The sequence below is a fragment of the Moschus berezovskii genome, chromosome 14, assembly GCF_049115385.1.
Source record: "Moschus berezovskii isolate FMDL1 chromosome 14, NW_MosBer_1.0, whole genome shotgun sequence".
Classification (NCBI taxonomy): Eukaryota; Metazoa; Chordata; class Mammalia; order Artiodactyla; family Moschidae; genus Moschus; species Moschus berezovskii.
Genome location: NC_142473.1, coordinates 4,461,461 through 4,471,186, shown reverse-complemented (window position 1 = coordinate 4,471,186; position 9,726 = coordinate 4,461,461). Strand labels below are relative to the sequence as shown.

General features: G+C 50.8%; 1 protein-coding gene across 1 annotated transcript; it reads right to left on the bottom strand.

Annotated features, from left to right (window-relative positions):
- Window positions 1-6,147: 6,147 nt before the first annotated feature.
- On the bottom strand, window positions 6,148-8,333 carry IZUMO1R (IZUMO1 receptor, JUNO). The gene is made up of 4 exons (XM_055422362.2): window positions 8,196-8,333; window positions 7,134-7,322; window positions 6,566-6,701; window positions 6,148-6,416 (listed from the first exon to the last, which is right to left on the bottom strand). Exons 1-4 carry the CDS (start codon window positions 8,331-8,333, stop codon window positions 6,148-6,150), a joined length of 732 nt encoding a protein of 243 aa, XP_055278337.2.
- Between the last annotated feature and the right edge of the window lie 1,393 nt (window positions 8,334-9,726).

Sequence of the window (9,726 nt, the reverse complement as noted above, 5' to 3'; positions counted from 1 at the left end):
GTTGGGCGGGGGTATTGGATAAATTAGGAGTTTGGGATTAACATATACAAACTGCTGCTGCTGCTAAGTCACTTGTCGTGTCTGACTCTGTGCAACCCCATAGATGGCAGCCCACCAGGCTCCTCCGTCCATGGAATTTTCCAGACAAGAGTACTGGAGTGGGTTGGCATTTACTTCTCCAATACATGAAAGTGAAAAGTGAAAGTGAAGTCGCTCAGTCATGTTTGACTCTTAGCGACCCCACAGACTACGGCCTACCAGACTCCTCTGTCCATGGAATTTTCCAGCAAGAGTACTGGAGTGGGTTGCCACTGCCTTCTCCAAACATATACACACTACAATATATAAAACAGATAACAAGGACCTACTGTATAACATAGGGAACTGTATTCAATATTTTGTAATAACCTATAAGGGAAAAGAATCTGAAAGAAAAAAATATACATATAGATGTATGACTGAATCACTTTGCTATACTCCTGAAACTAACACAACATTGTAAATCAACTGAACTTCAATGTAATCAATCACACCCCCCCAGCTTACTCATCTCTGGTCCAAGCACACGTTTCAGATCTTGCTAAATTGTCAGTTCTCTCCATAGCTCAAAAATGTAGAAATAAGGAATAAGTAATTAACAGATGACTACATCTCTTTCTTAGCTTTCCCTTCAGCAATTTCATGAAAAAACTATGTGAACAAGATTATATCTAGAGGAAGAACACAGTAAGTCGACAAGCCTGCACGCAGTGGGTGATAAGGATGAGTCTCATTCCCTGTCTCAATGATTAACTGAGATTACTTCTCCTTGTCCTTTAAACATTTTCATTAATAAGTAGAATCTTTGGAGTTGGTTTAAGTGGTACACAAATCCAATTTTTCTCAGATTTTTAGCTTTCTGATTAAAAGCAACTTTCTTTTCCACCAAAGCTTGTGTCTCTCTTGGGTTGATTTTCGAGTGGTGAGCAACCTGATCTGAGCTTGGTAACAATTTCATCTGTCACCTTCCAACTGTAGGGAAGTTAGTGATCCTCCACAAGTGTTTTGTTTTGCTCTCTACATTTTTCTTAGAACTCATCTACTTCCACAGCCCTAAGTTGCACTTCCAGGAAATTCTCATTTCCAGCCCGCACCTTTCTCATGTGTCCCATGTCAATTATTTGATGGACATTTCCATGATGAAATCCGAACAGGATCTCCAAGCCTATCAGAAGCTTGGGAAGTCCTCTCTCTTCCTCTAGATTTTTCTTTGTAATTAATCTGTGGCAAAAGCACTGCTCAAAGTGATTTCTGATTCCGTGGGAAGGTAAATCTGAGGATGAATTTAAGCAGAACAGAGGAAAGGATGGAAAATGAAAAATGGGTGATTGCTTCTGTTGGCAGGAACACTGCCCCCTTGGGATGCAAGAAGAGATGGGACACTTAAGTTATCTCAAGGGCTGGAGTTGGGAAATACTATCCAGTTGGAAAGACACCAGCCTGGAACACCAGAATAATCTCCAAATCTTTGTCTCCCCAGCAGCAAAAGCAATGGGACATTGGGGGGTACCTAGGCAAGGGGTCATGTTTTTGAAGCAGGTCAGTGGGGCTGTGATTGTGAGAGGTCTGGGCAGGGACATGGTGGAAGGGGACTGGGGAAGGTGGTCACTGTTTTCAGGCAGCAGAGGAGTGGGCTGGGAACATGAGCCCAGGAATGCATGTCAGGCTGCAGTGACTTCTGCATTCAGGGAAGTGGTTTTACTGAGGAGAGTCACTAAGAAAGGAATCTTAAAGCAAGGGATGCATACCAAGGAGAGTAATTTTGTTTTTTATCTTCATCTGCTACCTACGAATCCTCAGAATTCCCTGAGAAGGGACTCGGGTAGAGTTTGCTGTCCCTGTAATGGGAAAGTGACTGGGTTGCATCCAGTAGGAGAAATGCCCTCTGCCATCTTCCCTCCCACCTGAGAGCTAGCACAGCCTGGGCTCAGGAAAGCAGTGCTCAGAAATGGCAGTGTTAGAGTCAGTTTATCTAAGGCTGTTGGTTCTTCTGAGATAATTCTTTCTCTCCCATATTTTATCTTATACCTGCTTTGTGACACTGTATAAACAAGCATGGCCCAAATTTCTATGTGCTACCTTCCCAGTCGTTCCTGAACCTATACTTCTCTGATCCACCATGTCTCCTGTAGACTGATGTGGCACCTCCTGGAACATTACCCACAATGAGGCTCCTATCACCTGCATTTCTTATTTCATTCCCCACCTGCAAACTCCTTCTACACATTGTCCTCCATCTCCTTGTCTTCGGTTTGACCCCCCCTTTTAATCTACTTGTTACATAACAATGAGATTTTTTAAAAAGTCTGCAACTGTTGGTTATTGAAGGTGGAATGACTTAAGTATCTTACTAAAATGATTGTTTATTTCTAAGTGTTCCCTTCCTAAGAGAGTGTGAAGAAGACCATCAGTGAGCAACAGATTTCAACAAGTAACTTAAAAGATGGAAAAGCACAGGAAGCCCGTCAGGGGAACAGGGGTTGCCAGAGGAGGAGGAGGAGGCAGAAGGAGCTGACCTACCAGGCAGAACCTCTGAGAGGTTATCAGTTGGCAGGCGTAGGGGGCAGAGAGAGAAAGACTACATGCTCCCTCCCATGGCGACTTCTGCCCAAACCTGGAGCTCAGGAAACCCAACTTTAACCCCTGGTGTTTCAGGATCCTGCAAGAGGTTCTCTCTAAAATTTAAGTTAAATTCTGGGTAGGCTAAAGTTTACATAGGATGAAGTATCTGATGCTGAGACCACAGAGAGAACCATCCTTAATCCAGCCTTTGAAGGGTCTGTACTCCAATAAGGCTCCTGCCAACACAGTCTTGAGAAACTACAAATGGGAGGACAATGGCCAGATGTATATAAAAACAGAATCCTAACTCATTTTCTGCAGTAATGGGTTGAAGGCCAGAAAGCCAGCCTACTATCTATAAATCAGACTTACAAAAAGTTAGACAACTATCTTTGCAACCAACCCAAGAAGCCAAACAATAACCCCTCTAACAACCAGCTTCACATAGTCAGAACTTGACAACTAACAGCATTTCTAGTTTTTCGCTCTGCTTTCAACTGAGGACCTGTCAGTTCAATTCGGTTGCTCAGTCCTGTCTGACTCTTTGCTACCCCATGGACTACAGCAGGCCAGGCTTCTCTGTCCATCAGGGACAGTCAGAGAAACAGAGAACCAGTCAGAGAAAGCCAAATATACACCTCAACCAATCACGGGAGGCCCTGCTTCATTAGCCCGCCTCCGGCTTCTCCATGCCAACAGCCTCTAATCAGGGCACACCTGAAACCTCTCAAACTTTCTCCTTTGAGTCTCAGCCAAAAGGAAAATAATAGTGGCTGACTCCCTTCCTATAGCAAGCTCTGAAAAAAGAAACTTTGCTCATTCTCACTTAGTGAGTCTCAGTTACTTCCAGTCAGTGGCCCTCCCCATGGACCCAGAACTCCCCAGCAGCTTTGTTAGTCAGGAAAAAAGACCCACACATACAACCACGGAGGATACCTATACCAGTTGGCTAGAAAAATCAAGCCAGTGCCTCATTCTTAAATACGGACACACAGCCAAGGTCACTGGACACGGAGAAAGCCAGCAGTACATAGGAGATCAAGATAAACAGATTGACCTTGAAGAAAATGGGTCTTTCAAGACCAGAAACAAGCTTTAAAAAATTCTAATTAGATCTTCAGTAGATTTAAGAAGATATTGTGTCCATAAAACCAAAACCAGCAGGCTTTGAAGAACAAGGGAGTTAAAAAAAAGTCTCCTGCAAATTAAAAATACATTTCCAAAATTTAAAAGATTGGAAGATTAAGTTGAAAGACCAACAGAACAGAGAGCAAAAGAAGTAGTCTGGATGTGTGCCAGAAAGATAAGCCACCTCTTGCAACTTTTTTGGAACTAAATCCAGCAATGGCTAGAAGCGAATACATTTGGAGTGCACATAAATCCAGCAGGAGACCTGGGGTCCAGGGGCTGGCCAGGGCTGCCTGTGTTACAGATCCTTTGACCTTTGGCTTTAGCCAAGTACATGGATGCTCTGATTAAAAACAAGCAACTTAACTGCAAATCTGTCAGCTCCACTTCACTCCTTGAAACCCAGCACCCCTCCCAATCACATATGGTGAGACAGATCAGTCTTTTTCCAGACAGGGACCTGCCAGGACCCAGCTCCCCTACCCACCCCTCCCTCCCCCATGCCTGCCCCAGCCCCAGTCCACAACATACCCGGTGTTCAATGAGCTGGGACTTTATGGCCAGATTTGAAAGTGTGATTGAAAGTGTTAGTCCATCAGTTGTGTCCAACTACTTGCACCTCCATGGACTGTAGCCCTCCAGACTCCTTTGTCCATGGAATTCTCCAGGCAAGAATACTGGAGTGGGTTGCCATTCCCTTTACCTGGTTTCAAAGCCACATGCTTTTGTCCTAATTTGAAAAGCGAGGGCATGAGAGTACCTCTTAAAGCTTTTGTGAGAATCAAAGGAGCTAATGCCTGTAAGAAGCTTAGCAGAGCCCCAGGCACAGAGTAATCAGTAAATAGTAACAGTTATTAGGGTTCCCAGAACTAGTCTTCCTTTGTCTGTCTCAATTTTAACCTCACTTTGACAAATTTTTATATTTACACCTAAAATTACTAAAAAAATAGTCATTAAACTCTCAGACACCTCCTTCAGTCTGCAATTCTTAAGAGATTTTACCTATTATACATATTTTTGAAGCCACAATGGATTGACTGAAGAGCAATTAAAAGTCCTGCTTCATACAGTTCATGCCTTGGAGATCTGACTGGGTTTGGGCTCACATGTCCTTTGTGTTCTCAGTAAAGTGACTCTTCTTCACCAGGACTCAAGCCTCACCTTTTTCGTGAGGTCTTCCTAGAACCCCCCTCCCCCGCTCCCCGCCTCATGGCCTGGGAGTTCTGCCCACTGAAGTGCTTTGTCGCCGCCACTGCTGCTGTCTGCTTCCTCCTCCAGATTCTGAGCACCTCACTTACAGAGCTCTCTCCATAGGTGTTAAAACTCGAGAGCCATGCCTCTGATAGGTTTGGGCTTAAGTACCAGGGAAGAGTGGGAGAGATGCGGGGTGGCGTTGGCTGGCTTTCCCAGCTCAACCGCAGCCTTACTAGACTCTGTGCTGTGTCAAGGAGGAGGACGTGGGGAGGCACCATCTCTGCTGGGAAGGTCTGAGGGTCTGAAAGGTTCTGAGTGGGTGTATGAGCTGTCAGTCCGCTTGCAGAAGGGACGTGAAGGCCGCCTTCTCTGGTCCCATTTCGACTCTTCTCTCTTGGTTTTTATGACACGCACAGCATGAGAAGCACAGAATCTATTTTGATAGACAAGGGACTGCGTTTTCCCCTTTTCTTAAGTTAAAATCATCTGGTCCACTTTCTCATTCCCTTTGGTAGAGGGGGAAACCATAGGAGTCTTCAGCGAAGGTCAAAAGATTTGTCCAAAGTCATACGGAAAGTGGTAAAGACATTAGAACTCAGGCTTCCACCATCTCAGACCAGTGTGCTGTGATTCTGAGGTTAAAACAAAGAGGGAAAGCTGAAAGCATTTGAGGCTGCCGCTTCGATCTGGGCCCCCAGAATCGAGCACATGGTCTGGGTGGCCCCATGGTTCCCCTGGCTTTGGGTCTTTTGTATGGTATGTTGCTAATATTGAAGAAAGCGGAGTTTTGAAAGCTTTCTCACCAGAGGAGTTGTAAGGATATAGCAGGAGGGCCTGGCATGTATTAAGAAGTTTATTATCCTTGGGACAGTGACAACCAACTTGGAGAGGTCACTACAGCTGGGGTCACACTGAAGGAAAGGTGGGTGCTGTTTTGTTGGAGACATCACGGTGGGAGGGGAGGCCAGGGCGGTCCCCCTCAGCTCTGCTGGGAGAGGCGGGGGCATGCACTGGGTAAGAAGGGCCTGGGGTCCCACATCCGAGTCCCCCGCCTTAGGACAGGAGGGGCTGTTCTCTGGGTTCCTTCCTGGCCCCCAGCTGACTTCCAGGCCAGAGAGTCCCGGCCAAGCAAACGCGAAGGGACTGAAGGGAGGTCCCAAGGAAGGAGGCTGCCGCGGCCCCGGCTGGGGCGGCGCAGGAGAAGGTGTGGGAGGAAGGGGGCTCTCAGGAGAGGAGAGGCAGGAGCAGAGGGAAAGCCAGGAGCGCGGGACAGCGCGCCCAGGAGTGCGCGGGGCTGGCGAAGCGGCGGGCCACCTCCGCGTTGGGGTTGCCCCTGGCGGGCTCGAACCACTTCTGCAGACACCGCCCGCTGCCCCTGAGCTCCGGGCTCGCCCTGAAGGAGCCGCTCCAGATCCGCTCACACAGGTCTGCGGGCGTGGGGAAGTGGTGCGGGAAAGGGCGGCAGGGCGCTCGCTCGGGGCAGCGGGGCTTCCCTGCGGGTTTCAGGCGCAGGCCACTCAGCCATTCCAGTCCGCGCATCCCGGGACTTGCCCCGGGGGAGACCCGAGCTGGCATCTGCCCGGGGGAAGGGACATCTTCCTGGGGGAGGGGGGCCTCCGGGGCACTGCCTAGCCTCACTCACCCCGACTCCAGACCCAGTCGCCGAGCCAGTTGGACTTGCAGGTGTGGGAGGTGCGGCAGTCCGCCCACCAGTGCTCACAGTCCTCCAGGCACAGGGGTGCGTCCAGAACCCGCTCCGCCTGCCCGCGCGGGTCCACCTGGATGCGGCGCAGCAAGAGGCAGAACTGTCAGAGCATCAGTTTGAAGACTGTCTACAGCTACAGTGACAGTTGGGTCAGGTACCATCGGAACATATTCTCTTAACATCGCTAAATATTTTACAAACGAGAACAATGAGGCTAGGGTTTGTACACGACTCTGTTCCTGCAGACAGGAGAGGGGACCCAGTGCCTCCATCCTTCTGTTCTCCCACGACCTCTTTCCCCGCAGGCCGTTCTCTAGGGTCAGAGAGAACTTCTCCGTCCTTCTCTCCAGCAGCAGGCAGCCTCTGACTCTGCTCTTGTCCAGAGCTGTCTGCTAGCTCTTGGAGCTGAGCCTCTTAGGCACACTGTCAGGTGGGCCCTGAAGAACGTGCGCCTCCCTGCCCGCTCCCGCACCCCCACCCCCTCCCCCAGCCCACCTCCTCCCACCTGCTGGATCCAAGGCCCCAGGTTGGGGGAGCACTGGTAGAAGCAGATGGCCTGGAGGAAGTGCCTCTGGCAGGCTGGCGTCATTAGTCCGCAGTGAACCAGGCTGAAGTTGTAGAGCAGAGAAACATCCAGGTGTGCGTCCCAGCTCGTGCTGGCTGTGCAGCAGGCGTTGTCCTTCCAGGGGATGCACTGAGCCCAGATGAAGACGCGAAAGACATGGGGAGAAGGGGCAGGGGGGCGATGAGCAAGTGGGCCAGAAAGGTAAAGCCATCCGCTCGAAGAGGACCCGGCAAGTGGGATAGGCCGGTGTCCAAGGGTTGGAAGGAAGGCTGATCATTTGTCAGTGTCCTCAGTCACTCAGTCATGTCTGAGTCTTTGTGACCCCATGCTCTGTAGCTTGCCAGACTCCTCTGCACATGGAATTTTCCAGGCAAGAATCCTGGGGTTGGTTGCCATTTTCTACTCCAGTTTGTCAATATTCACACCCAAAGGATACCTGGGCACTGGCCTCCCTGCCACAGACTGCATGTCCCCTAGGGATGGGGCTTTCAAGGTCTCAGATCCTGGGGGGCAGCGGGGAACCCAAGACCCTCGGAAATGTGGGATTGCACTGGAGGAGGGCGCCTGCAGCCAAGAAGGGCTCACAGGAACATGCCAGCCCTGGTCCTCGGCCCTTATCCCTGTCAGTCACCTTTAGGAACTTGGGGAGGAGTCCCTTAGGTCTTATTTTTTCCCCAGGGCCTGCCGGTGGTAGGGCAGAGGAGATGAGCCTTGCTAGTTGGAATCTAGGCTGACCACTGATGAGTCTCTGGGATCATCATCCGCCCTGACTCCTTGAGTGGCTAGGCAGCTCAGGGATGGAAATGTTGAATCAGTCAGCATTTATGGTCCCAAAGGTCATAACCCCTCTCCAGTGTGGCCTTTGCCCACATCTCCATCTAGGGAACCAAACGATTCAAGATGGACAGGGGTTCAGAAACCCTCTTGGCTCTTGTGTCTCTTCCCTGGTCTGCCAAAGCAGTGCCCACCCCCCAACCCCCACATCAGGGCTGGCCTCCATACCTCCCCATAGAGCTCAGCCTCCGGGCCGGGCTCCTGCTTGTGGGGCTTGGTGTTCATGCAGACATGGAGCAGCTCACGCCCAGTGCACATGGGGGGCACTGCCCACAGCCCCAACAGGAGCCGCCACCACCACCCCATGACCTGCCACAGAGAGGAGCCCCGCTGTGATGGGCAGAACCCCTCACTCCACACCCTGTCACCCCCAGAGCCAGCACGGGCTTCAAGCTTCCCACAGACTCCATGACGCTTGGGCTACTTCTAGGACCTTTATCTGAGGCAACATCGTGAATGTCTCATCCCAATAATGCTCAGACGCCGAAGCAGGCCCAGGCTGAGGGAGCGTTGGGGTGGACTGACTCCAGCTTTCCCGGGGACCTTCCCTGCCCCTTCAAGGGCTGGGAATTCAGAGCTCTGACCTTGGGTGAGTAACTAAACACACACTCAGTAAGCAGACTCTTCATGGGGCCAAGGACGTAGTGGGACTGGCTAGTATGGCATATGCAGTCCTAACCCAACTCCAACCCCTCTGGGAGGTCCCCTCTGGGCCCATAGCTTCTAGAGTTTCCTCCCCAGTTCCCTCTTGGCAGAGTCCTTTCCTCTCGAGCAGTGAGGGATCCTCCTCTACCATCCCCAACTCATCGGAAACCCAGCCTGAGTATGGGGCAGGGGAGCCAGGCGCCCGGCAGCATTGTTGGAATCTTGGAGCAGGGAGCATGCCCAGGCATGAGCCACTGGGCGTCTTCCACATGCAAAGCCACGTCCTGTCACTGGGACGAGGAGGCCGGCTTTTCCCTTGATGCTTGTTGTGCCCTGTTTCCAGCTCTGCCCTGGGTAGTTCTCAGAATGGGAGAGAAACAAGCAAACAAAAAGGGCAGAGGCACACCCTGCCCGAGGCACCCAGTCCTGCAGGAGACACCCCTCCCTTCACCCACCCCAGAGCGCAGGAACCCGCTGTGGACCCACCACGATGGAGCTGAAAACCTGTGACCCAGCTCAGGCTGAGAGCCTCAAACATCAGGGGTGGAGACCCCAGTCCGACCCTCGGAGCCCATTTGTCTCTTGGTCACTAAGTCGTATCCGACTCTTTTGCAATCCCATGGACTGCAGCTTGCCAACTCCTCTGTCCAGGCAGGAATACTGGAGTGGTTTCCCATTTCCTTTCCCAGTTAGAGCCCATCCGCGAGTCTGAACCTAAGGCTGCTCACTCTCCTCAGCACCAGTTTCAAGCACAGAAATGGCCATGGGGTATTTCAAAGAAGCAGGGCATCAGGTGGACAGAGGAAAGAGGCTGCCACTTCTAGCGTTTTCTTCATACTCACTTTCAATGCAGAAGCCACACTCTCCCACCTCCAGAGATTGTAAGGATGAGAAGACAGCGAGGATCCTGCCTATTTATTCCTCCAAGGTCAGGTGCAGGAGCTGAGCTCCAGGTGGCTCCAGTTAGCAGCACCATCTTACCCATGTGTTGGGACCTAATGTGGGCAGAGTCTCACAGAGAAACAAACCATGGAGGGTAAGATCCTGGGCTCTT

What these genes read in the sequence shown, in the direction of transcription:
- IZUMO1R (XM_055422362.2), bottom strand. Translation starts at nt 8,333, where the DNA reads ATGGGGTGGTGGTGGCGGCTCCTGTTGGGGCTGTGGGCAGTGCCCCCC. An exon ending in AGGCTGAGCTCTATGGGGAG is followed by an intron (nt 7,323 to 8,195) that starts GTATGGAGGCCA and finishes ATCTGGGCTCAG; the next exon opens with TGCATCCCCTGGAAGGACAA. An exon ending in CGACTGGGTCTGGAGTCGGG is followed by an intron (nt 6,417 to 6,565) that starts GTGAGTGAGGCT and finishes TGAAACCCGCAG; the next exon opens with GGAAGCCCCGCTGCCCCGAG.